The sequence below is a fragment of the Apodemus sylvaticus genome, chromosome 3, assembly GCF_947179515.1.
Source record: "Apodemus sylvaticus chromosome 3, mApoSyl1.1, whole genome shotgun sequence".
In the NCBI taxonomy this organism is placed as follows: Eukaryota; Metazoa; Chordata; class Mammalia; order Rodentia; family Muridae; genus Apodemus; species Apodemus sylvaticus.
In genome coordinates this window covers 140,611,086-140,637,869 of record NC_067474.1, presented here as the reverse complement: position 1 = coordinate 140,637,869, position 26,784 = coordinate 140,611,086, and the positions used below count along the sequence as shown (strand labels likewise).

The 26,784-nt window shown below is 39.7% G+C and overlaps 2 protein-coding genes across 5 annotated transcripts in view; both read left to right on the top strand.

Moving 5' to 3' along the window:
* The window catches only part of Zmym4 (zinc finger MYM-type containing 4), a 104,297-nt gene that overhangs the window by 5,318 nt on the left and 72,195 nt on the right, over positions 1 to 26,784 (top strand). For all 4 annotated transcript variants that reach the window (XM_052177380.1, XM_052177381.1, XM_052177382.1 and 1 more), the window contains exon 2: positions 17,651 to 17,696. In XM_052177380.1, coding sequence (XP_052033340.1) covers positions 17,651 to 17,696 — 46 coding nt within the window. The remainder of the gene's footprint in view (positions 1 to 17,650; positions 17,697 to 26,784) is intronic.
* On the top strand, positions 26,188 to 26,772 carry LOC127681294 (exosome complex component CSL4-like). The gene is made up of 2 exons (XM_052177389.1): positions 26,188 to 26,293; positions 26,516 to 26,772. The coding sequence occupies exons 1-2, from the start codon at positions 26,269 to 26,271 to the stop codon at positions 26,770 to 26,772; spliced, it is 282 nt and encodes a 93-aa protein (XP_052033349.1). The 5' UTR covers positions 26,188 to 26,268.

Below are 26,784 nucleotides of genomic sequence, written 5' to 3'. Positions count from 1 at the left end.
CTGGCTGCTCCTACAGAGGACAGGAGTTTGGCCTAGTACCCACATTTCTCACAACCATTTGTATCTTCAGTTCCAGGAGATCCAATGCTCACATCTGTCCTCTGTAGGTAACAGGCACATTATTAGGTTTCTAGACAATACATGCAGAACACCCCTATATATAAATAGATCTTCTGGCTAGATGGATGGCTCAGCTGTTAAAAAGACTGTTTACTACTCTTCTACAGGACCTGGGTTCAATATCTTCATCAGGTAAAGTTTACAGCCAGTTATAACTTTCTGGCTGCAGGGTATCCAGTGCTCTCTTTTCTCTTTGGGCATGTGGTACACAGAAACTCATATAACCACACACATCTACACATCTACACATAAATAAAAATGAAACATAAAGTATATTACAAAGTATAGTCTGCAGTATTATAAACCCTGTCTCGAAAAACCAAAAAAAAAAAAAAAAAAAAAAAAAGAAATCACAGGAATGGGTAGATGACTTTTTTTTAAAGATTTATTTATTATGTGTAAGTACACTGTAGCTGTTTTCAGACCAGAATAGGGCGTCAGATCTCATTACTGATGGTTGTGAGCCACCATATGGTTGTTGGGATTTGAACTCAGGTCTTTTGGAAGAGCAGTCAGTGCTCTTTTTTTTTTTTTTTTTTTTTGATTTTTTGTTGTTGTTGTTTTTTGTTTTATTGAGACAGGGTTTGTCTGTATAGCCCTGGCTGTCCTGGAACTCACTCTGTAGACCAGGCTGGCCTGGAACTCAGAAATCCTCCTGCCTCTGCCTCCCAAGTGCTGGGATTAAAGGCATGCACTACCACTGTCCTGTGCAGTCAGTTCTCTTAACGTTGAGCCATCGCTCTAGCCCGGTAGATGACTTTTGATTGGATTATATAGACTTCTGTTTTGCTTTTGTTTTAATATTTTATGATAAAAATAAAAGTTTTCATTTGTTTTTTGTTTAGACAAGGGTCTTGCTCCACATACAAATTCATTGGCTGGCCTCAAACTCATAATTGACTCTTCTGTCTCTGCCTGTTTAGTACTGGGATTACAAGCATGGACCAACAAAGTTCAGCTGGAGGTTTTTTCCTTGTTTCTTTTCCCAACCTCTAGAACGCTTCCCAAAATGGCCTTTAACAACATCTATTGGGGCAGCCTGTACTTCCCCCTCCCCCAAATCTTGTATCAAAAGTCTCTATCCTGTTATCTGGTTGCAGAATCACAGTTGTAGTGATTTTGTTTTTTTCTCTCTTTGAATAAAGGTCTCATTGTTTAGATCTGGTTATTCTGGAACTTGATATATAGAACAAGTAAACTTCTTGTTGTTTTCCTTTCTGTTTGAGTATGATACTAAGCCTTGCTCCATTTTTCTATTTTTGTTAGGGTAAATCTGTACTTTCCACATATCAATTTCTGTCTGTTTCCTAGGTTTCCCATAAATTATTACCACAATGTATTGGCTCATAGTTTTGGAAAGTAAAAATAAGAGATCAAGGTGTTGAGCTGGAGAGATGACTCAGTGGTTGAGTTAGGTGGTCTTCTTTGGGAAGACCCAGGTTCGATTCTCAGTGCCTCTGCCTCCCAAGTGCTGGGATTAAAGGCATGCACCACCACTGCCCTGTGCAGTCAGAGCTCCTAATGCTGAACCATTGCTCCAGCCCAGTAGATGACTTTTGATTGGATTACAGACTTTTGTTTTGCTTTGTTTTAATATTTTATGATAAAAATAAGAGTTTAGTTAGAGTTTTATTGCTCTGAAGAGACACCATGACCAGGCCAACTCTTATAAAGGACATTTTTTTGGGGGGGAGGGGGGCGAAATTTTGGTTTGTTTCCGAGACAGGGTTTCTCTCTATAGCCCTGGCTGTCCTGGAACTAGGCTGGCTTCAAACTCAGAAATCCGCCTGCCTCTGCCTCCCAGAGTGCTGGGATTACAGGCATGTGCCACCACCACCCAGCAAAGGACAACATTTAATTGGGGCTTACTTACAGTTTCAGATGTTTAGTCTGTTATCATCATGGTGGGAAGCATGGATTGCAGGCAGACGCGGTGCTGGAGGAGCTGAGAGTTCTACATCTTGATCTATAGGCAGCAGAAGGGGACTGTGTATCAACACTGGATGAGTATAGGACACCTAAAAGCCCATCCCCCCCAATGACACATTGAAGTGGAAACTTAACGGTTCTTTGGAAAGTCAGTTGTGTTGGATGGTGTTTTGCTGGGGGAAACACATGAAAGGATGTTTTCCTGAAGTGGACACAGGTGAAAGGCTAAAGCAGACTTGTAAAGGAATGTTTCACTGAAGCAGATACAAGAGAGAAGATGTTATGTCTGTTAGAGCAAGCATGTGAAAGGACACGTGATGAAGGATTCTTTGCTAACAATAAGCACGTATTGGTCCGTCTTACACTGTGTAGTTGAGCTGCATTTGTTGGGACTCCGTAGAGAGAGAAACACCAAAAAACTTCCTGTGGTGTGCTGCACTTACTGCAGTTTCTTGCCACTTTTGAGGATTCAGACTGATTGGCAGTGATGTCAGCTGAGCAAGACACATGCTGAGGCATGACCAATGAAGGATATTGATATATTTTTGTTTTTTTTTAATATATTTATTTTCTATATTCTTTGTTTACATTCCAAATGATTTCCCCTTTCCCAGATTCCCCCCCCCCCCCTTATGTGGATATTGAATTTTTGAGGGAGCATAAATAGAACACATGAGTCCATACCTATTCAAACCACCACACAGTTCCTGCCCTGTTTGAGTTCCAGACCTGAATTTCTTCCTTGATATACAATAATGATGACACGACATGTAGGCCAAGTAAACCCTTTCTTTCCAAAGGTGCTTTGGTCATGATGTTTCATCCCAGCAATAGTAACCTGGAGACAGTATGTGTGTGGGTATGTGCATGTGAATGCAGGTACCTAATGAGGCTAGAGACATTAGAGCCTCTAGGAACAGTTGGTTTCAAGTTGCCTCAGTGTGGGGTGTTGGGATCTGAACCTTGCTTTCCTTTAACTTGTTTTTATTGCATTTATTGCGTGTGTTTGCTCAGACATACCCTTGTTGCACATGTGAAGGTAAGAGGACAACTTTTCACCAGTGGGTTCTCTGCTCCCACTTTGTAGTTCTTAGGAATTGAACTCGGGTCGTACTGCTTGCTTGGTGACATGTTCCTTTACTCACTGAGCCATTTTGTGGGCTCTTATATTTTTCACTTAATTTAATGCGTGTGTGTGTGTGTGTGTGTGTGTTTGTGTGTGTGTGTGTGTTATGACTAATTGTGCATGTGTGCCTAGTACAAAGTGGAGGTTAGAGGACAACTTTCAAGAATCAGTTTTCTCCTTTGTTTTTAGGAATGGTCTCTAGGCTAGCTGGTATGTGTATTTCAGGCACATACATACACACCTGACACATGAGCTTGTGACTCCTATATTACTTGTAGGGAGTGCTTGGATTTGGGTTGTGGTGATTTAATTAAGGACATAAAGCTTGTATGACATATTAACCCATGAAATCAGTTTGCTGGCCTGGATTTGCATTTTTCTTTCTTTTTTGTTTTCTTTCTTTAACTTTATTGGTTTATGAATTTCACATCATGCACCACAATCCACTCACCTCCTCCTTCCCTCGTACCTGGCCGCCACTTTGCAACCCCTGCTGCCACCCCAACAGAGGAAAAAAAAAATCACGTTGTGGAAGCTGTATACCCTTTGTCCTCTGTCAATTCTGGAACCTCACTGGGACTTCTCAGATATTTTGTTATTGCCCTTTGTCATGGAGAGCCTGTAGTTTTGCATCTGTAGGACAGAACCCTTCATGTACTACAGTAGTTTTTAGATTGTGGGGTAGGCCAATTCAAAGCCATAAGTCTGGGCCTGAGAGGTAGGTATCTGAGCTGCTCAGCTCTCCTGCTCTTCATGTCCTCAGGGCTGCCTCACCAGCAACCTGCTATTCCAGGGCAAGGTTACTTACTATTTTACTGCCTAGGTGAAGTATAGGGCCCGCTCTCCCAGGTGTTGAGGCTGGTGAAAGACATGGCCTGTTCTCCTGCCTGCTGTAGATGACAAGGGATGAGGGAGGGGAGCAGGGCATTCCATTTTGATGTGTGTAGCTCAACAGACAAGAGACAGGGCCAGCTCACCTGCAACCCCCACAGGGAGGGCCAGTTCTGTTGTACTACTCAGGTGAGGTACACAGGCCCACTCTCTTGAGTGCTTCAACCGGTGAGCACAGGGACAGCTCTCCTGCCTGCCATAGGTGGCAAGGGGCAAGAGTGGGGAAGGGCATCCCTCCCTTGCCCATGTTGCTGCACAGCAGACAAGTTTGTAGGACCCCCACCATCAGGCTCATCTCTACTGTGATGTCCAAGTGAGGGGCAGGGCCAGTTCTCTCAGAACCTTATCAGGGCTATCTCTTTCACCCACTGCTGGGGGCAAGGGCAAAAGGAAGGGGAAGGGATTTCTCCCTTGCTGACATCACTACACAGCAGACAAGAGTCAGAGCTGGCTCCCCAACACTCATGTCCTAGGGGCCAGCTCACTCAATAACCCCACATCCATGGTCAGCTCTACTATGCTGCCCAGGTGAGAGACAGGTAGGTGCTTGAGTGCTGCAGGGCCATCTCTCCTGCTTTGATGATCTAGGGGCATTTTTCTGATGAGGATGAGGAGGAAGATCTTTGATTGTTCGTATTGGCCATTGATATACCATACCCTCTTTGGTAAAATGTATATTTAAAGTCTTTGTCCTTGTCCTTTGTCTGGTTCTTAACTGACATTGTCTTTTTTCGTTGAATTGTGGAGATTTTTATATATGTATTCTTGAGATAAGATCATGTTGTATAGCATGGGCTGGCTTGGAACTTGTGTTGCTTGAGCTAGTCTGGAATTTGTGAGTTCCTTAGCCTCCCAAGTGCTAAGATTATAGGTATGTGCTACCATTACACCTGGTTTCTGGCTTTTGAACTCACAGGTGATTTGCAAATATTTTCTCCCATGCATAGGGTATATTTTCATACTTGTGAACATATCTTTTGATGCTTGGAATTTTTGTTTTGCTTTTGAATAGCATATTCTTTTTATTTCATTCATGAAATTATCACCAAGCCCAAGTTTACTTAGATTTTCCTATAAGAATTTATCTCCTTTCTAGCCTTTTCCCCTTTCTTTCCCTCCTACCCTTCCTCTCTTCTCAGTTTTGTTCTCTCTTTTTCTCAAGCTGGTCTCACAGAAATTCTTCCTCTGCCCTTTGAGTACTGAGATTAAAGGCATGTACCGCCATAACAGGCTTTGTTTTCATGCTTAATGTTGCTTCTTTTTCTTTTCCTTCCCCACCTTTTTGGTTGTTGTTGGTTTGTTTGTTTGTTTTTGTTTTTGAGACAGGGTTTCTGTACTATGTCTTAGAACTTGTTCTGTAGACCAGGGTGGTCTCTAACTCAGAGATTTGCCTGCCTCTGCCTCCTTAGTGCTGAAATTAAAGGCATGTGCCACCACCTAGATTTTTATTTTCTTAGATGAGTTTTTTAGATTTAAATTTTTAAAAAAAATTTATTTATAATATGTAAATACACTGTAGCTGTCTTCAGACACACCAGAAGAGGGCGTCAGATCTCGTTACAGATGGTTCTGAGCCACCGTGTAGTTGTTGGAATTTGAACTCAGGATCTTCGGAAGAGCAGCCAGTGCTCTTAATCTCTGAGCCATCTCTCCAGCCTGAGGCATTTCTTCAGACCTTCCAGAATTGTTTTTAAGTTGAATTTATTATGGGATTATTATTTAAGTGGGATTCTGGTTAAAAATACTTGTTGCTCTTGAAGAGAAGCAGAGTTTGATTTCTAGCACCATGTGGTGGCTTAGAGTCATTATAATTGAGGTTCCAAGGGATCTGATGCCCTCATCTCTTTGGGCACCAGCCATATATGTATTGTGTACATACATACATACATACATGCATGCATCCATGCAGGCAAAACTTGTTTACACATCACATGAAAATAATCATCTGCTGGGCGGTGGGCAGTGCACGCCTTTAATCCCAGCACTTGGGAGGCAGAGGCAGGCGGATTTCTGAGTTGGAGGCCAGCCTCGTCTACAGAGTGAGTTCTAGTACAGCCAAGGCTACACAGAGAAAAAGAAAAGGAAAATAAATCATATAATTTTTGAAGAAATTGTGTGTGTGTGTGTCCAAAGGAATCTTTATCTTAATAGTACTTGAAAAGTTTTTCTTTCTGGCCTGAAAGATTTATCTGGGCTTCTAGTTCTACATTACTATGCTAGCTTTAGAAATAACCAATTCTTTTCCTTTTTGTTGTTATTGTTGTTTTGTTTTGTTTTGAGACAGGTTTTCTTTGTGTAGCCCCGGCTATTCTGGAATTCAATGCTGGGATTAAAGGCAACCACCTCTCGGTTAGAATGAACTAGTTCTTGAAGAATTCCTTGTACTTTTTATTTTCAAGTAGCATTTAAGAGACAAGAATCTAAGATCAAGAGAAACTTTTCCCTCATTTTTAAAAATTTACTTGTGTGTAAGAGAGAGAGAGAGAGAGAGAGAGAGTGAGTGTGTGTGTGAGTGAGTGTCTTAAGTGTTTTGAGTGAGGATATGTGTATAGGGTACAGGTGAAGGTTAAAGGACAACTTTCAGAGGTTGGTTTTCTTCTGTGGTGGGATTCTGGTACTGAATTCAGGCCTTCATCAAGTGCTTTTATTTACTCAGTGGTTCCCAGAGAAGCTATAAGTTAGTCTGAGATTGTCCCAGGTGCTTCTTCTTATTCACTTTGTGTCTGTATGTTGGTTGTTATTTTTCCTTTCCTTACTTCAAGGGAGTAGTTTTTGTTTTTGTGCCAGGATGCCTGGCTGAAAATTTCCTCTTTCAGATCATTTAAAATGGGAATGGAGAGATGGCTCAATGGCTAAGAACACTGGTTTTTTAGGAAGACCCAGATTCAATTTCCAGAACCCACATGATGACTCACATCTGCCTGTAAATCCAGTTCCAGGGGATTTGACCTCTTCTTTGGCCTCTTGAGGGCACCTGGCACACATGATGCTTATATATCTGAAGGCAAACCAACCATATACATAAAATTAAAAACAAAACAAAATAAACCCGTGAAAGATCTAATAATCACCAATCACCAAACCTATGCCTCATTTGCAGAGGATTTTTTGTTTGTTTGTTTCTTTGTTTTTGAGGAAGGGGTTCTCTGTGTATCTCTGGCTGTCCTGGAACATGCTCTGTAGAGCATGCTTGTCTCAAACTCAGAGATTTCCTTACCTCTGCCTCTCAAATGCTGGGATTAAAGGCATGTGTTACCACCTTCAGGCAAGAGATATTCCTGTTTGACATTTGACCCTACTGCTTTTCTCTTCATGGATGTCCTGTTATTTTATATGATGGCATACTAATGACTTAGCTGAGAGCCTTGCTGCTTTGTAGTCATCCTTGTTTTCCAGTGGAGATTGTTTCCTTGGCCTGTTGTTCTTGCATGGTTTGTTCTGTAGTATTACTGTGTGTGTGAGAGTGTTGCATTTAGGTGTACATGTATGCATGTGTGTGGAAACCAGAGATAATAATTGAGTGTTGCTCCTCAGAGGCTCTTCACCTTGTGTTTTTGAGGTGTACATGTATGCATGTGTGTGGAAACCAGAGATAATAATTGTGTGTTGCTCCTCAGAGGCTGTTCACCTTGTGTTTTTGAGGTGTTCATGTATGCATGTGTGTGGAAACCAGAGATAATAATTGAGTGTTGCTCCTCAGAGGCTGTTCACCTTGTGTTTTTGAGACAGGGTCTTTAGTTGGCCTGGACCTTTGCTGATTACCATGTGTCTGTCTGTCTGGTGAGCCAAGTAGCTGGTGAGCCCTATGGACTAGACACCTGTTCTGCCTCCCCATCACTGGTGCATACCACCATACCTGACTCACTCTCTCTCTCTTTTTTTTTTAATTTTAATTTTTTTATTTGTAGGTCTTGGGGCTCCAGTTCAGATTGTCTTGCTTGCAAAGCAAGCACTTTACTGACTTAGCCATCTTCCCTATGATAGTATTTTAAAAATACATTATGTATTTTTTCCCATTGTTTTCTTTCTAAAACTCAAAAGTATTATTTTGACAAAGTTTATCCTGGGGAACCAATGAGTATTAGGCTTGCTTACTTACAGAGCATGGATGAAGAAATTTCTTGCTGGAACATGAATCCCAAAGCAGCCATACTGGAAAGTCTCCATTGAGCATAGGATAATGTCTTTTTCCCCAGAAGCATAAATGGAGCCTTTTCAGGTAACCCTAGTCTACACACTTGAGCTCTTCTGGAGATCTCGAGGCCATTTTGCAATCAGGTTTGAGTACAAATAGCCAGGAGGAGTGTCTAGAGTCTCAGGTGAAGGTTCAGTGACTCTCTCTCCCCTCTCCTCCTATGAAGAAATGTGGACAGTTCATTTAAGCTTGATTATGATAGAGCCGTATACAAGCAGGCACAGCTGATCTGAAAATGGCTGTTTTCCTCCAAAGCCCACTTTTTATAACAATGGCCCACTTAGGCATTTGCAGGGAAAATATTTGTTCCATAGTAGGTGTGCAAATTATAGAGGATAAGTCCATCCATTACTTTTGTCTCAGTAAGCCTGTGATTTTTTTCATCTTCAGTATAATACTAGTGAAACTCTAGTAATTCAACTTTATTAAATATGACTGTAATTAATTGTCTTAAGTTTCTACCAGAACCAAGTAAGCTGTTAGAGATGTTATGTTAACAGCACTTCTATCATTGGATAATTTTACATGTAGCTCTCAGGTTTCTATCTGTCCTTTTTCTCCTTCTATCCCTCCCTCCCTCCCGCCTTCCCTCCCTCTCTCCCTCTCTCCATCCCTTCCTCCCTCCTTCTCTCCCTTCTTCCCTTCTCTCTCTCTGTCTGTCTCTGTCTCTTTCTGAGGAAGTATTTTTTTTGGTTTTTTTGTTTGTTTTTTGTTTTTTATTTTTTGTCTGTTTAGCCTTGGCTGTTCTAGAACTTGCTCTATAGACCAGGCTTGGCCTCTTCACAGCGATCTGTTTGCCTCTGCCTCCTGAGCATTGGAATCAAAGGTGTGGGGCACCACCACCTGGCTTCCCTGCTCCCTTTTTAAAGATAGCCTTGAAATCACCTTGTAAGCCAGGCAATGGTGGTACATGTCTTTAATCCCAGCCCTTGGGAGGCAGAGGCAGAAAGATTTCCGAGTTCAAGGCCAGCCTGGTCAGTGTGAGTTCCAGGACAGCCAGGCCTATACAGAGAAAAACCCTGTCTTGAAAAACCAAAAAAAAAAAAAAAAAAAAAAAAAAAGAAAAGCACTTTGTAGCTGCAGCTGGTCTTGGTTGTGGTTGCAGATCTAGTGTAGCAGTTCTCAACTAGTGGGTCATGGCCCCTTTTGGAGGTTGAGTGACGTCTTTTACAGGAGTTGAATATTGAGATCCTGCATATCAGATATTTAAATTATGATTCATAACAACAAAATTACAATTATGAAGTAACAAAATAATTTTATGGTTGGGGGTTACCACAGCATGAGGAAGCGTATTAAAGGGTCACAGCATTAGGAATGGTGAGAACTAGTGATCTAGTGGCAATATCAAAATGATCGGTATCAGTTTGGAAGTAAATGAAAATCTTACTGCAAGGCATTTATTTCACTTAAAGATAAATAACACAGGATTTTCAAGAAAAGGATGGTAGTTCTTATGTTAGGGATATATCATTTTTACTGAAGGGTTGAAATTGTTAGTTTCATTATGATCCAGTCACTTGTTGTTCTGTTCCTGATTCACATTCTTTCTCAGTAATTGCTGTTACTTGGGGGAAAAAAAAACAAAAAACAAAAACCCAGTGACTAAATTATCCTGATTTGTTCCCCCTCTCCACACCCCACAGGGTTTCTCTGTATAGCCCTGGCTGACCTGGAACTCACTCTGTAGACCAGGCTGTCCTCAAACTCAGAAATCTGCCTGCCTCTGTCAGGCATTGTTAACATTCTGGTTGAGTCCTATACTACAGCCCAAGGATACAACCCAGTCAGGTTATAGTTACATTGTGTCTGTCTTTTGTGATTACAGTTGGGGGACAAAATGCATACAGTATTTGAATATGGACAGTTTAATATATTTATAGTTAGAAAAGTTGGTCAAGGTGATAAACACCTATAGTCTCAGCACTTGGGAGGCAGAGGCAGATCTCAACTACATGAGTTCAGAGTTAGCATGGACTATGTAAGACTGTCTTAATATCCCACCCCCAATAAAGTTGTATAATTAGGAAACAGCAATGGACAAGTAACGTGATCAACTCTAAATAAATCAACCTCTAAATAGAATGGTAGGTTGGAGGGAACAGCTACTGCTCTAGTTAGGGCTGAGGTAGAATAGGGAAGCTGGAGTGCATTTGGACAATTCCTTACTCCTCAGCCTTCAGTCTGAGATTCAGATCTTGTTGGAGAGTGTGAGGTCCAATGGATGCTGGCTGGAGAGGTTTGAGATTTTGCAGACTTTTGTTGCAAGCATGAGACCTCCCACCAGTGTGTTAGAAGAGTTACTAAAAAGTTACTAAATTTGGCTAAGTCTCTGTTGGGGCATTGGCAGAATTTCTGGGCCACTCCCCAATATCAGGGACTGAAATTGGTAAATAGTTGCTCTCTGGAGGGTCTAACAGTTTGTGAGGAGATAACTTGAATGGATATGTGTGTATGATAGAGAAATACTGACTTTACTGGAAAGTTGGTCTCTAGGAAGGCCATTACTGTAGTAAGCAGGTAAGCACAGTGCAGTGGGAAGAGAAGACCCTTCTGGAGTATTCCTCTAAATGATGTTTACTTGCAAAGTTGAGCACTTTGCCCAGTGGCAAAGGGAGAAGGTATAGAAATGGTAACTCTGTTACATAAAACAAAGCAGAGGAGGATAACTTTCAAGTTGAGGAAATCCACATTTACTTGATCCAGATTGTATTTACATTATATTTGTTAAGGTTCATCCTAATTTCCATATGGTATAATTTTCTTTGTTCACAAATAATTTTGCTTAATATACATATAATACAAAAGATGACAGATAAAAATCAAGGGAATGGAGCTGGAGAGATGGCTTAGCACTTAAGAGCACTGGCTGCTCTTAGAAGAGGACTGGGATTCAATTTCCAGCACCACCCACATGGCAGCTCATAGCTGTCTGTAATTCCTGTTCTAGGGAATCAGACACCCTCATACGGACAGACATACATGTAGGCAAAACACCAATGTACATAAAATAAAAATAAGTAAAATCAAGAGAAAATTATCTCTTGTAATACAAATGTGCTAGTGTTTAATTCTTTTAGCTTTTATATATCTGAATTAACAAGATATTTTGCCTTGGTCTTGAAAGTTTTTTTTGGGGGGGGGGCTGCATTTAGTATTTACCCTTCTGGTATTTTACACTTGATCTTAGCCAAAAGGCTGAGAAGCAATCCTTCTGGTATTTTAACTATATGTTTTTTAAAAATTTTATTTGTGTGAATGTGCATGTGCTTGTGTGTGCATCATGCTACACATGTGATCAGAGACTAACTTGGGGTGTTATCTCCTATGTGTTTTTGGAAATTGATTTCAGGTCTTCAGGTTTGGCAGCAGGCCCTTTTGCCCACTGAGTACCTTGCTGGCTCCTTAATTTTTAAAATTGCATGTATTATTTAGTTTTTGCTTTTTTATATATATATGTGTGTGTGTGTGTGTATGTATGTGTATATAGTCTATTTGCCACCCACAGAGACTAGTAAAGGGAATTGGGGGCCAGTAGAGGTAATGGAATCTTCTAGAACTGAAGTTACAGACAGTTGTTAGCTGTCACATGGGTGCTGGGAACAAAACATAGGTTTTTCTGTAAGAATAGCAAGGTTTTTTTGGGGGGGGCTGGAGAGATGGCTCAGCGGTTAAGAGCACTGACTGACTGTTCTTCCGAAGGTCCTGAGTTCAAATCCCAGCAACCACATGGTCACTCACAACCATCTGTAAAGAGATCTGACACCTCTTCTGGTGTCTGAAGACAGCTATAGTGTACTTACATGTAATAAATAAATAAATCTTTAAAAAAAAGAATAGCAAGTGTTTTTTTTTTAACAGCTTACTAATCTTTTTCAGCCCTACTTTATGTGTGTGTGTGTGTGTGTGTGTGTGTGAGAGAGAGAGAGAGAGAGAGAGAGAGAGAGAGAGAGAGAAAGAAAGAGGTGCATGTGTGACTATTATATTCTCTATGGTTTCTCTTTCTTCCTTCCTTTTTTTTTTTTTTTTGGTCATGGATCTTGCTGAATATATTGAATATATACTCCACTACTCTGGTCTTGATTGTAGAGTAATCCTTCCGGCTTCAGCCTCCACAGTGCTGGGATTATTGGCATGAACCATCACAGTTTTAATTTTGTATATGATTATATAGAAGTATTTTTTTAAGAAGATTTACTTATTTTATGTATATGAGTACTCTAGCTGTCTTCAGATTACACCAGAAGAGGCATCAGATCCCATTACAGATGGTTGCAAACTACCATGTGGTACATATCTCCAGCCCTAGAATTATTTTTTAACTAACAAACTTTGGCATTATAATTATCTTGTTAATGATTCCTGATACCTCTGAGATGAGATAAAAGTCTGTAAACTTAATTATTTGATGTTGTGCTGATATATGGTGTCCAGTTTGGTGCTCTTTCTATATAGACTTGATATGTACGCTATAGCTATTTGGAATGATGTTTCTACAAATACCAGTTAGGGCAAGTTTGTTGACAGAATTGTTTAAAAATATGACTTTTTTTTTTTTTGTCTTATACTAATAGTAGGCAAGTATCTAGTAAGTATAGTTGCAAATTTTGCTTATTTTCATGCATTTTAAAGTTGTGTTAAAAACTTCATGTTATAGAATTATGTCTTACTGATGATTATACTAAATAATTGTATGCCTGCAAAAAGCTTTCTATAAGTCTACTTTATCTGACATTAATATACATACCTATCATGAAGATGTGGATTTGGTGCCATGGAAGATTCCAGGCCAGAATGGCCTTCATGAGACCCTGTCCCAATAAATTAAAAAGAAATAAAGGAATCTAAGCAAATAAAGTCTAATAAAGGAAGTGAAAGAAGAGCTCTGACTGCAAGACAGTCGTGTGGTAGCTCACCCTTATAATTCCAGCACTTGCAGCATTATATGAGCACAGACCACCCTGGCTACAGATTGAGAGTGTCTCAAATAGCAACAAAACGCAGCTAGATGGTTCATCAGATAAAAGACTTGTTCGAAATTAAGGTCAACATTTAAGAAAAAAAATGTTCTAATTGAAGGATTAAAGAAAAGGAAAATAAAGGCACAGTTGCTTTATTAGAAATGAAAATAGGGAGCAGGGAAGTGGTGGTACATGCCTTTAATCTGAGTGCTCAGAAGGCAGAGGTGGAGCTCTGAGTTTAAGGCCAGCCTGGTCTACAGAGTAAGTTCCAGGACAGAAACCCTGTCTTCAAGAAATAAATCCTTCAGTAGACCCAACTTAACCAAAAATAAAATAAGAAATGAAAACTTTTGTATTTGTTACTGTTTTGTTTTTCACAGTGCTTTGGTTTGAACTCAAGACTTTATCTATCCTAGGCAAGTGGTCTATCATTAAGCTACATCTTAATGTACACCAGAAATCCCATGTTTTAAAAAAGTTATCTTTTTTTTTTTTTTTTTTTTTTGGATTTTTGGATTTAGTTTTTTCGAGACAGGGTTTCTCCAGGATAGCCCTGGCTGTCCCTGGAACTAACTCTGTAGACCAGGCTGGCCTCGAACTCAGAAATTCGCCAGTCTCTGCCTCCCAAGTGCTGGGATTACAGGCTTGTGCCACCACCGCCCAGCTTATCATTATTTTTCTAATTTTTAATTTTTATTTATTTTTAAAGATTTGATTTCTTTTATGTATGTGAGTACACTGTAGCTGTCTTCAGACACACCAGAAGAAGGCATCGAATCCCATTACAGATGGTTGTGAGCCACCATGTAGTTGCTGGAAATTGAACTCAGGACCTCAGGAAGAAGAGTCAGTGCTCTTAAATGCTGAGTCATTTCTCCAGCCCCCGTTATTTATTTATTTTTTTGAGACAAGGTCTTACTATGTAGCTTTGGCTGTACTCAACTCATGTAGACCAAGCTGGCTTCAAATTCATAGAGATCCACCTGTCTCTGCTTCTTTGAGTTTTGGGATTAAAGGCATGCTTTAAATTTTAAAAATTACATTTATGTATTTTAGTGAATGTGTACACATGAATGCATGAATGCATGAATGTGCCATGTGTATGTAGAGGTCAGAGGACAACTTTTAGATGTCAGTTTTTTCTTGTATCATTGTTTGGGACCTGGGATTGAACTCAGTCAGGTGCCTTTACCTGTTAAACCCTCTAGTCAGCCTCAAGCTGCTTTCATTTGTCCAGTGAAGGAATTAGTCAGGATTAAGGCAGCCATGCAGAGAAAGAAAGGTAAGTCTTGAGGGTTTTTTTGGATTTGTTTTTTTTCGAGACAGGGTTTCTCTGTATAGCCCTGGCTGTCCTGGAACTCACTTGGTAGACCAGGCTGGCCTCGAACTCAGAAATCCGACTGCCTCTGCCTCCCAGAGTATTGAGGGTTTTTTTTAATTAATTTTTTTTACACTCCAGATTTTATTCACTCCACCCTCAACCCCCTACTCCCCACCCCCACTCCCCACCCCGTGTCTACCCTCCAACTGTTCCACATACCATACCTCCTCCCCACTCCCATCTCCACAAGGATGTCTCCACCCCACCTAACCTCTAAACTCCCTGGGGCTTCCAGTCTCTTGAGGGTTAGGTGCATCAGCTCTGATTGAACACAGACCCGGCAGTCCTCTGCTGTATATGTGTTGGGGGACTCAGATGGTGTATACTGCCTGGTTGGTGGTCCAGTGTCAGAGATCTTGGCCGGGTCTAGATTAATTGAGACTGCTGGTTCTCCTACAGGGTTGCCCTCCTCCTCAGCTTCTTTCAGCCCTTCCCTAATTCAGTCACAGGGGTCAGCTGCTTCTGTCCAGATCCAAAATGCTTTTAAAATGAATGAATTTCACAAGATTGTGACAAGTGAAAGTGTAAAAGTAAAAACTGTAGTTAAACATTTATACACTAGTAGCAAGTGATTGAAGTGAAATGCTGTTTTTCAGTTATGTAGATTGTAATAGGAAACCAAAACATGGATGATTTACAAAATAATAGTAAGCTCTGGATATTAAAAACTACTAGTTCTTAGAGGAAAAGAAGGCCTAAATAAATTGGTAAAACTCTCATGCTCATTGATACCATTTGCATCCATTCTCTTTGAATTGATTTATGGATGAAGAATTATTTGTAAGATATAAATTGAAGTTTCATCTTCTGTCATGTAGAGAAGTTGGAAGTAGTCCTTTCCAGTCTTACAATATTTAAAATGTACAAATCATTATGAAATTTTTTTTCTTTTTCTTTTTTTTTCTTTTTTCTTTTTTTTCTTTCTTTTTTTTTTTTTTTGGTATTTTGGATTTGGTTTTTTTGAGACAGGGTTTCTCTGTGTAGTCCTGGCTGTCCTGGGACTCACACTGTAGACCAGGCTGGCCTCGAACTCAGAAATCCACCTACCTCTGCCTCCCAGAGTGCTGGGATTACAGGTGTGCGCCACCACCGCCCGGCTAAAAAAAATTTTTTTTTTTGGGTGAAGAATTTAAGAACATTTTATTTGTCTTTACATTTTTTATAAAAATGTATTTTGTATAAAAATGTAAAGACATTTTTTATAGCACACAATTGAAAAATCTGTGAGCTATAAACTATGAAGAGTTCTTTGAGAATAATTTATATTACTATGACAGTTGTGAAAGGACTGGAGAGTATAGAGATAACCATAAAAACAGAAGTCAAAGAATGGAAACTTTCTGCACATCTCAGATGATCAGTGGTGAGACACATGATAATCCCAGTGTCAGTGAGGCTGTAAGGAAAGGAGTGCCCTCATGTGGGTCGGAGTGAGGACAGCCAGCGTTTTCAGTAGTAAGTTGGTAAATATCCTTGAAAATTTTAAGTACCAGTAACTCTTTTTTTAAAAGATTTATTTATTTATTCTATGTAAGTACACTGTAGCTGTCTTCAGACTCACCAGAAGAGGGCATCAGATCTCATTACAGATGGTTGTGAGCCACCATGTGTTTGCTGGAATTTGAACTCAGGACCTTTGGAAAGAGCAGTCAGTGCTCTTAACCACTGAGCCATCTCTCCAGCCCACCAGTAACTTTTAATACAGTTATTGCACTATAAATTTATTGGACAACTATCAAAGAGATACCTGTGATAGTATCCATAACAATTAATTGGCTGTGACCTGCTTTGTGGGTTCTGAGAATTTAAAACCTGGTCCTTTGAAAGTGTTCTTAATCACTGAACCAACTCTTCCACCCTAAACAACATTTTGATCATATCCACCCCTAGCTTCACATTCCCACTTCTTCACCGCTCATGTCCTCTCTTCAGTTTTTGGAATTCACTGTGTCTAATGTACACTGCCTGTATTGGCTTGATGTTGAATAGGTAACTATAGCTGTAGTGAGTTCATAAATGCAATGCTTATGCCAAATAAGGTTAAAAATTTTTACACTGGGTTGGCATGCATGTTACCTGAGTGTGTGAGGGTGCCTGCTACCAAGCCACAACCTAATAAGATCAGTTCCTAGAAACCATCTGGTGAAAAGAGAGAACCAGCTCTTAAATTGTACTGATTCCCCATTTCCCATAAATAAAAACATGTTGTTAGTTTTTATTTTTTAAGACAAAACTGACCAAATTTGGTGGAAGAAGCTCATGAGATTGGTCTGTGTGTAAAAAAAACAAAAACAAAAACAAAAACCTCTCCATATAAAAAGCCAAATGTGGTTGTGTGCATCTGTAATCCCAGCACTTAAATGGTGACATGGGAGGCAGGTAAAAGAGAATCATTTGGAAACTCACCAGCCATTTATCTTTGGAATACACAGCAGCAGCAGTAAGCATGGTAGAAGGGGAGATTCCCAGCTCCTGAAAGTTGTCTTCTGACTGCCACACAATATACACATGCCCTTATATGCTAATAATAAAAAATTTAGGTGGGAAAGAGTACCCATAACCTTTAAGATTTAAGATACTGGGGCTGGAGAGAAGGCTCAGTGGGTAAGAGCACTGCATCAGATCCTAGTATAGATTGGTTGAGAGCATCAGTTAGTATCACTTCCCAGTGTGATTCTAAGCTGTGTTAGTGTTATCTTAAAAACAAAATCTTCTGTTACTGCCTTTGGGAAATGCTTGCCAGCTGTTGTGGCTTTTGGAATCCCAGCACTTGGAAGGCTGAAGCAAAGAAGAGTATCATGAATTCCAGGAGTAGTCTCTGTGTTATTTCTGCTTGCTGTTTTAAAGGTCTAGAATTACCTCAGACTTGGCTCTATTTCTGTCTTTGGCCCTGCATATTCAATAGTAGGTGTCATCACTTTAACACAATTGACATCAATTAACACAATTGATGAGCCCAAATTCTGCTGAAGGATTAGAAGGGGAGCCCAAAAATAAGATTGAAATATTTGAGAGTAATGCTATTTTTTTATCCCTCTCTTTTTCAGTTTGAACAGAAAAGTGATGCAGTTTTTGATGAAATTGTAGAAAACTGTAAGTACTATTTGAGAAAAAAAGTTGTCTCCGATAGCTTAAATCTGGATTTAGCACTTACTAACCATTAGTGTTTAGTTAGTATTGAATTGTGTGATGGTCCAGTTTGGTTTAACTTCAGTGTCATTAAGTTGAGGTGTTTAGATTTTTTAAGTAAATATTATTTCAGTTTTTATTATATTAAAATATAGCAGTACTTTGTATTGATATGAATGATGTAGATGTACTTAAGATCTTTTACAGGTTTTCTTAGTTTTCAGTTTGTTTAAATGCTATATAATAGATTATAAAAGTAATACATTTGTTTACAATACAGAATGAATAAAGTAGAAAGTGAATATCTTTATTACTATTTTCAAAAGGCTCTGTGAGCTTTTAAGAGTTTAATATATATCTTTCCAGACTTTTTCTAGAAATGTATACATACACATAATATATATTATGTTCAGGAACCACATGAATATTATTCCTGCTTTTTTAAATTCACGTGTGTAGACATCTTTCTGAAGTGAAAAAAGATATAGTGTATGTCTTTTTTATTGCTACTGGGTATTTTATTACAGGGCTATACTGTAACTAGCTTCCCTTTTATAAACATACAAAGAATTTTAATTTTTTATTATAGACAATAGTCAGTATCTTTTGCTAAATATGTTGTTTACTTGTTCAAGTATTTCTGTAAAATAAATACTAAGAATAGAATTCATGAATTTTTACAGGATGTTTCTATACTTGTGTAAGTATGGTAAGTTTTGTCATCTAGAAATCTTTTTTTTTCCCTTTTCCTTTTTTTTTTTCCTAGACAGGGTTTCTCTGTGTATCTCTGGCAATTTGATCTGTAGACCAGACTGGCCTTGAACTCAGAGAAATCTGCCTGCTTTTGCCTCCTGAGTGATGGGATTAAAGGCATGTGTGCCACTACTGCCTGGCTGTTAATCTAAAATGTATTTCTTTTACATTCATCTCCATTTATAGATCTATGTGTTTATTTTCTTTGTAATTAGTTTGCTAACTTTTTGAATGATAACAATAATAACTAATTCTTCTACTCCTCAGTGAAGTTAGCTACTGAATGTCCTTTTTTCAAGCAGTAGAGTCTAGCTAGAAGAAACATACAATGATTGATCGTAGTCCTGAGGGTCAGGGCATCCTATAAGCTAAACAAGTGCTCTGTCCCTGAACAAATGACTCCATCCTCAGAAGAAACATTTTAGATATACAACAAAGTATTTCACAGTAATAGTGATGAAGTAAAGAACAAAATTTCAGAGTCTTCAGCAAAAGATCACAGGCCTCTTTATTTTGTAGTGTTTCCAGAAAGCAGTTTTGTTTGGGGTTTCAGATAGGTGGGGCCTCACTATGTAGTCCAAGCTTGTCTGCAACTCAGTATATGTAGATAAGGCCCTTGAACTCTGAGAGACCTATCTGCCTTTACCTTCTGAGTGTTGGAAATAAAGACATTTATCACTATATCTACCTTGATTGACATTTAAAAAACTTTTTTTTTAAATTTTGTGTCAGTGTGTGTGTCGTTGTATATGAATATGAGTGCAAGTCTTGGAGGAGTTCGGAAACATCAGATCCTCCTGATGTTGGTGTTTACAAATGGTCTAACATAAAGTGCTGGAATTGACCTCAGGATCTCTGCAAGAAAAATATATGCTCTTAACTGCTCAGCTATCTAAACTCTTGATTGACTTAATTTTTTTCATTTTATTTTATATATATGGGTATTTGGCCTGCATGTATGCCTGTATACTACATCCATGTCTGGTATGTCTTGGATCTCCTAGAGTTAGAGATGGTTATAAGCTGTCATGTGTGTGCAATCAAACAGCAGGTCCAAAGAGCAGCCAGTGCTTTAACCACTAGTACTATATCCTCCGGAAGTTTGTGCTTTTTTTTTTTTCTTTTCACCAGATATTTTATTTACATTTCAAATGTTATTCCCTTTCCTCATTTCCCCTCTAGAAATACTCCTATCCCATTCCCATTCCCCCTGCTCACCAACCCACCTACTCCCTCTTCCCTGTCCTGGCATTCCTTTACACTGGGGCATCAAGCCTTCACAGGACCAAGGGCCTCTCCTCTCACTGATGTCCAACAAGGCCATCCTCTGCTACATATGTGGCTGGAGCCATGGGTCCTTCCATGTGTACTCTTAAGTTTGTCCTTTTTATGTAATTGTGTCTAAAAGTTTCTGTTTTGGTTTTATTTGACAGTATGATAAAAATCATATATTGAGAAAAATAAGCTTAAGTCAAAACATTGAACAGACCTTTCAATTTGAATAGTTCAATCAGCAAACACAAATGACAATTTTGTAAACTAATTTGATACTATTGTCAGTTTCAATAAAAGAATATTTATAAATACTAGAGTAATATGAATTGAATTCTAGAGTAGATATTTCTCTGTTTTCTTTTTACTTTCTTATTGTGTATATTCATTTAAAATTGCAAGTTAATACAGAAAGATCATGATTGGAGGCCAACTTGATTTCTCTGCTTATCTTTGAACTCATCATTGGTGGTCAGGAAAGCAGTCAGATATTAAAATATAGCAGGTAGAATTTAACTTTCCCTCTTCTCTGATGTCTTATGTCAAATTAGTCAGCACAGCCTCCTAGTGTAGGGATTACATGTGTGTGCTACCTTAATCAGTGTCTGAAAGAACTGGTCTGGAAGTGCAACCTGAATACTTATTTACCTCTTATTTGCCAAAGTAGCTTTAAAGAAACCTGGAAATCATAGTTCCATTGCTGAGTCTGTTTTTGCTTTAGAATAAAACTGAAGATTCTTTAGTAAGGAACAGAAGAAAATTGTTATTAGGTGTGTGTTATTTGCTATAATGGTGACTTGGCTGAAGATCATACTCTGATTATATATATATATGTTTTTCCGAGACAGGGTTTCTCTGTATACCCTGGCTGTCCTGGAACTCACTCTGTAAACCAGGTGGCCTTGAACTCAGAAATCTACCTGCCTCCTGCCTCCCAAGTGCTGGGATTAAAGGCGTGTGCCACTACCGCCCGGCTTTTTGATTGTATTTTTACTTAGGAGAAAAAAAATAAACTAAGGCTTGATAATATGATTTATTTATTTTATAATTTTTAAATTTTATTATTTTATGTGTATGAATGATTTGCCTGCATGTATGTGTGTGTACCACATTAGTACTTGGTGCCTATGGAACTCAGAAGAGGGCATGTAATTCCCTGGGACTAGAGAGTTACATACGGTTATGAGCTACCATGTAGGTCCTTGAAATAGAATACTCTGGAAGAATAGTCAATGCCCTACAGTTTAGCTTTTAAATGATAGTCTGAATGCATGTTTACCTAAATTTTCAGTCTCTATTAAATCCTTCATCATTTATTTCCTGTATTTTATTCCTTCTTGAGATAAAGTTTTGATACATATTGCTGTGCTGTGTCATACATGACCTTGGGCTTCTGACCTCTCACGTGCTGCAGTTATAGGCATATTCTACCTTTTGTGCTTGGCTTTTTTGAAACATAGTCACTTTGTAGCCCAGACCAATTTCATATTCTCTCTGTAGCTGAGGCTATTCCTGAAATGTCCATCCTGTCTTTACCTCCCATGTTTAGGAGCATGAACTACTGCACCTTGCTTAGTTTTGGCATTTTATGAATGAAAATATCCAGTCACAGTAATGTAAGAATCTGAAGAATACACAATAATGGACCTTAAGCAAAGTTCTACATTTACTTAAAAACAAGCAAACAAGCCAATTCAATTAATAGGTATTGTTTCTTTTCATTTAGAAAGTTATAAATGATTTTACTTGTGTTGGAGTGAGGGAAGAAGGGAGGACCTGCACATGAGGGAAAGCAGGTGCACACATGCTACCCTGCACATGTGTGAGGTCTGAGCTGATTCTCCGCTTCTCCTTCTGTTGTGGGTTCCAGGGATTGAAGTTAGGTTGTTAGGCATATTATTCTTCAAGTGTTTTTTCTTCCCTTCCCTCCCCCTCCCCTTTCCTCTCCTCTCCCCTTTCTTCTCTGCTCCCCTTTCCTCTCCCTTCCCCCCTCCCCTTTCCTCTCCTCTTCCCCTCCCCTTTCCTCTCCCCTCCCCTTTTCCCTCCCCTCCCCTTTTCCCTCCTCTCCCCTTTCCCCTTTCCCCTCCCCTTCCTTTTCCCCTTTCCCCTTTCCACTCCCCCTCTCCCTCCCTTCCCCTCCACATACCCTCCCCTCCCCCTCCCCTTTCTCCCTTCCCTTCCCCCTTCCCCTTCCTTCCTTCCTTCCTTCCTTCCTTCCTTCCTTCCTTTTAGATTTATTTATTATATGTAGTACACTTCAGACACACCAGAAGAAGGTGTCAGATCTCATTTCAGATGGTTGTGAGTTGGGATTTGAACTTAGGGCCTCTGGAAGAGCACTGACTGCTCTTAACCACTATGCCTTCTCTCCAGCCCCTCTTCAAGTGTTTTTACCTGTCGTGCCACATCAGTGTCTTTACCCCATTAAAAAATTAAATTCATTTTTTTATAGTGAAGAAGATCAAATTCAAGCCTCACATTTGCCAGGCAAGCACTTTATCATTAAGCTGCATATTTAACCTTAGAAAATGGTTCTTAATAGTATCTGTTCTTAAAATTGAGCTATGCTAGGGGGACATAGTGGCACACTCCTTTAATCCCAGCACTTTGGAGGCAGAGGTAGGCAGATATTTGTGAGTCTGAGGCCAGGGTGGTCTGCAAAATGAATTCCAGGACAGCCAGGGCTATTCAGAGACCCTGTCTGGTGAAACAGAAAAAAGAAAAGAAAGGAAAAAATTGAGCTATATTGATAGGGCACATCTATTAAATATTGATACTGTGTCAACAACTACAGAAATTGATAATGGTTAATACTTATATACCACTAGTGAATAAATGACCACTCACCCTAGAGAGACAACTGGTGATAGTCTGCATATGGATACTACCAAAGTCTTAACTTAGAGAATGAATTATCCCATCCATCCATCCATCCATCCGTCCATCCAGTCCAACCCTCCCTCTCTCCCTCCCCCTCCTTTTCCCCTTCCTCTCCCCTCTGTCTTATTTTGTTCCTTCCTTTCTCCCTCCCTTGTTTCCTCCCTCCTTTCACCGCTCCCCCTTCTTTCTTTTCTTAAGCAGAAGCTGTATTATCAATATCCTACCTCCAGCCTGGGTGACACCTAAAAGGTAGCACCCTGGAGCTCCCCCCAATGCTTGTAAGCAAGCAGCTCAGTAGGTAGTGAGTGCTTTTTGTTTTTTTGGTTTTTTTTTCCAGGCAGCTTGACTGGTTTCTGTTTCTTCTAGGTAACTGGGCTGATGTGTCTCTTTTAGACAGCTCGATGTCTGTCTTCAGTCTGAGAGTAGTTCTTATGCTTATTGTGAGTTAGAGAGGTAGGGGTCTAGTATATCTGATGTGTTTCAGGGACTTGATGAAGCTCTTGAGTTGTTAACTTCCTGAGTACTGAGACTATTTAGAACATCTTGAGTCTTTATTTCCTGTAGAGACCAGAGAGATGTTCTCTAATTAAAATACCCAATTCCTCTAGTCTCCCTGGGCACCTAAACTCCAGTGCACTCTCCCTACTCACCTCTGTAATTTAAAGAGTGGAGCTAAATGTTTTATCTTTGGACATTGTTTTTTTTTTTTTTAATTTGTTTGTTTGTTTGTTTGTTTTGGGGGGGATGTTTCAAGACAGGGTTTCTCTGTGTATCCCAGGCTGTCCGAGAACTCTGTAGACCAGGCTGGCCTCGAACTCAGAAATCTGCCTGCCTCTGCCTCCCAAGTGCTGGGATTAAAGGCGTGTGCCACCACTGCCTGGCTGGACATTGTCAAATAATAATACTTTTTAAAATACTTCATAGTAGACTGAGCAGTGGTGGTGCACACTTTTAATCCTAGCACTTGGAAGGCAGATCTCTATGAGTTCAAGGCCAGACTGGTTTACAGAGCGAATTCTAAGATAGCCAAGGTTACACAGAGAAACTCTGTCTCAAAAAAACAAAGAAAGCAACAAAAAGGCTTCTTAGTAGCTTAATTTTTATTTCTATTCCGTAATTGTTATTCTAGTCATAGTCTGTTTCTTTAAAAGTATATTTATTATTATTATTATTATTATTATTATTATTATTATAAGATTCATTTATTGTTATATGTAAGTACACTGTAGCTGTCTTCAGACACACCAGAAGATCTTATTATGGATGGTTGTTAGCCATCATGTGGTTTCTGGGATTTGAATTCAGGACCTCTGGAAGAGCAGTTGGTGATCTTAACCGCTGAGCCATCTCTCCAGCCCCATCATCATCATTATCATCATCATCATTATTATTACTACTACTACTCGTTACTTTTGAGACTAGTTATTTCTACTAGTCCTGGATGTCTGGGAAGTCACTGTACATACTAGGCTGGCCTCAAACTCATAGAGATCCACCTGTCTCTACTTAATGTATGCATATGTGGTATATGCATTGTGAATATAGGTTCCCAGAGAGGCCATATACTTAAATTCCCTGCAGCTGTATTTACAGACAGTGTGAGCCACCTGACTTAGGTGCTAAGAACTCAACTCTGGCCTTTTGGAAGAGTAGCAAATGCACTTAACCATTGAGACGTTGCTTAGCTCCTTTTATTTCTTTGTTTTTGCAAATTGAATTCTTTTCAGTTCAGAAATAGGTATAACTGCTAGGTCACTATTTGGGATGCTGAAGCTGGAGGACTGTAAGTTATATAGGTCCCCTGCAGGCCAATTGGAGCTAGAGGATGAGTAAACTGTCTCAACGAAAACAAACTTGGGGCTTAAGAGATGGCTCAGATGTTAAGAGTACTTGATATTTCTCAGAGGAGTTCAGTTTGGTTTCCAGCACCTTCTGGAATCTATGGGCACGATGCATATGCACAGCACACATAAGTACACATAGGCAAACAACCTGTAAACATACAATTGAGGAAATAAGTACTTTTGATTTTTCAAGATATGTTTTTTCCACATAGCACTGGCTGTCCTGGAACTTTCTCTGTAGAGATCACACAGATCAGTCTGCCTCTGCCTCCCGAGTGCTGGGATTAAGCCACCACTGCCTGGCTGGAAATAAATGTTTTTTAAAAGCCAAAAAAAAAAAATAATAATAATAAACATAACACACAATTGTGTGTGTGTGTGTGTGTGTGTGTGTGTGTGTGTGTGTAAGGAAATGGTGAAACTAAAGCTTTAAATTGATTTAATCTTTTAAAATATTGTTTATTTTATGTATATGAGGGCACTGTAGCTATACAGATGGTTGTAAGCCTTCATGTGGTTGTTGGGTGGTTGTTGGGGATTGCTCTGGTCAGCCCTGCTTGCTTCAGTAGGCCCCACTCACTCTGGTTAACTTTGCTCGTTCAGTCCCTGCTTGCTCCAGCCCAAAGATTTATTTATTATCATATGTAAGTATACTGTACCTGTCTTTAGACACACCAGAAGAAGGGTGTCACATTACGGATGGTTGTGAATCACCATGTGCTTGCTGAGATTTGAACTCAGGACCTTCAGGAGAGCAGTCAGTGCTCTTACCCACTGAACCATCTCACCAGCTCAGCTTTAAATTTATTTAGGGACATAATATTGGTAGAAAACTGAGATGTTATTTGAAAGACAACACAATTCTCAATGTTGTTTTAGTATATTAAACAGTTAAACTATATTACAGTTCAAGAGGTCTTTGTAGATATCTGTAGAATATTTCATCCAATAGAAGCAGAATACGTATTCTTAGCATCACATGGGACTTTCTTTAAATTTACATTTACATTAATTTTACATTTTCAGACACAAAACAAATGCTTGTTTATACGAAAGAATCTAAATTTATCTTTTCAGATCAAAGTACAATAAAACTAGAAGCCAATAGCAAGATAAATGCTAGAAACCACACCAATGCTTTTTTTTTTTTGTTTTGTTTTTTTGTTTTTTTGTTTTGTTTTTTTCTGAGATAGGGTTTCTCTGTATAGCCCTGGCTGTCCTAGGACTCACTCTGTAGACCAGGCTGGCCTCGAACTCATAAATCTGCCTGCCCTTGCCTCCCAAGAGTGCTGGGATTACAGGCATGCACCACTACCGCCCAGCTGCACCAATGCATCTTTAAAGTAGCTTACGTTAAAAAAAGAGAGAGCTAGAGAGATGGCTCAGCAGTTCAAAGTACACATTGTTCTTGCAGAGCACTGTTTTTGCATATTTACCCAAGTTCAATTCCTACCATCTACATGCACAGTTCATAATCACAGCTTCATGGGAGTCCAGTACCCCTTTCTAACCTCCAAGGACAATCGTATTTATGCATATATACCCTACACAGACATAGTAAAATACATAATTAAAAATAAATTTTAGATTCGGGTTGTGGATAGTGGCAAGCATGGCACCAGCAGTGAGGCAAATGTCTGTGTAACTTGGAGGAAGGCAGCCCCAGCAGCAGCACCTACACTAGGCACAGCTACACTGGCTGGCTGGCTGCCTGACGAAGACCAGCGAGAATGGCACACTTCCTGTGGTGTCAGTAATGAGAGAAACAGAGTCCCAGTTACTTCCAGATGTGGGAGCTGTTGTCCCCTGTAAGGTCTCTAGCATCAACTCAAGTTTTGCCAAAGTACACATCCTGTACGTGGGATCCACGCTGCTTGTAGTGGCACACATCTTTAATCCTAGCACTTGGAAGGCAGAGGCAGGCAGATTTCTGAGTTCAAGGCCAGCCTGGTCTACAGAGTGAGTTCCAGGACAGCCAGGGCTACACAGAGAAACCCTGTTGGGGGAGGGATGGTGCTTTCCGAGGAACCATCCGCAAGGAAGATATCTGGGCAACTGAAAAAGATAAGGTAGACATTTACAAGAGCTTTCGGACAGGTAACATAGTTTTGGCCAAAGTTATCTCCATAGGTGATGCACAGTCCAATTACCTGCTGACTACTTGTGAGAATGAGTTAGGAGTTGTGGTGGCCCACAGTGAGTCAGGTGTCCAGATGGTTCCCATCAGCTGGTGTGAGATGAAGTGCCCCAAGACCCACACTAAGAAATTCTTAAAAGTAGCCAGAGTATAGCCCGAGTTCTTA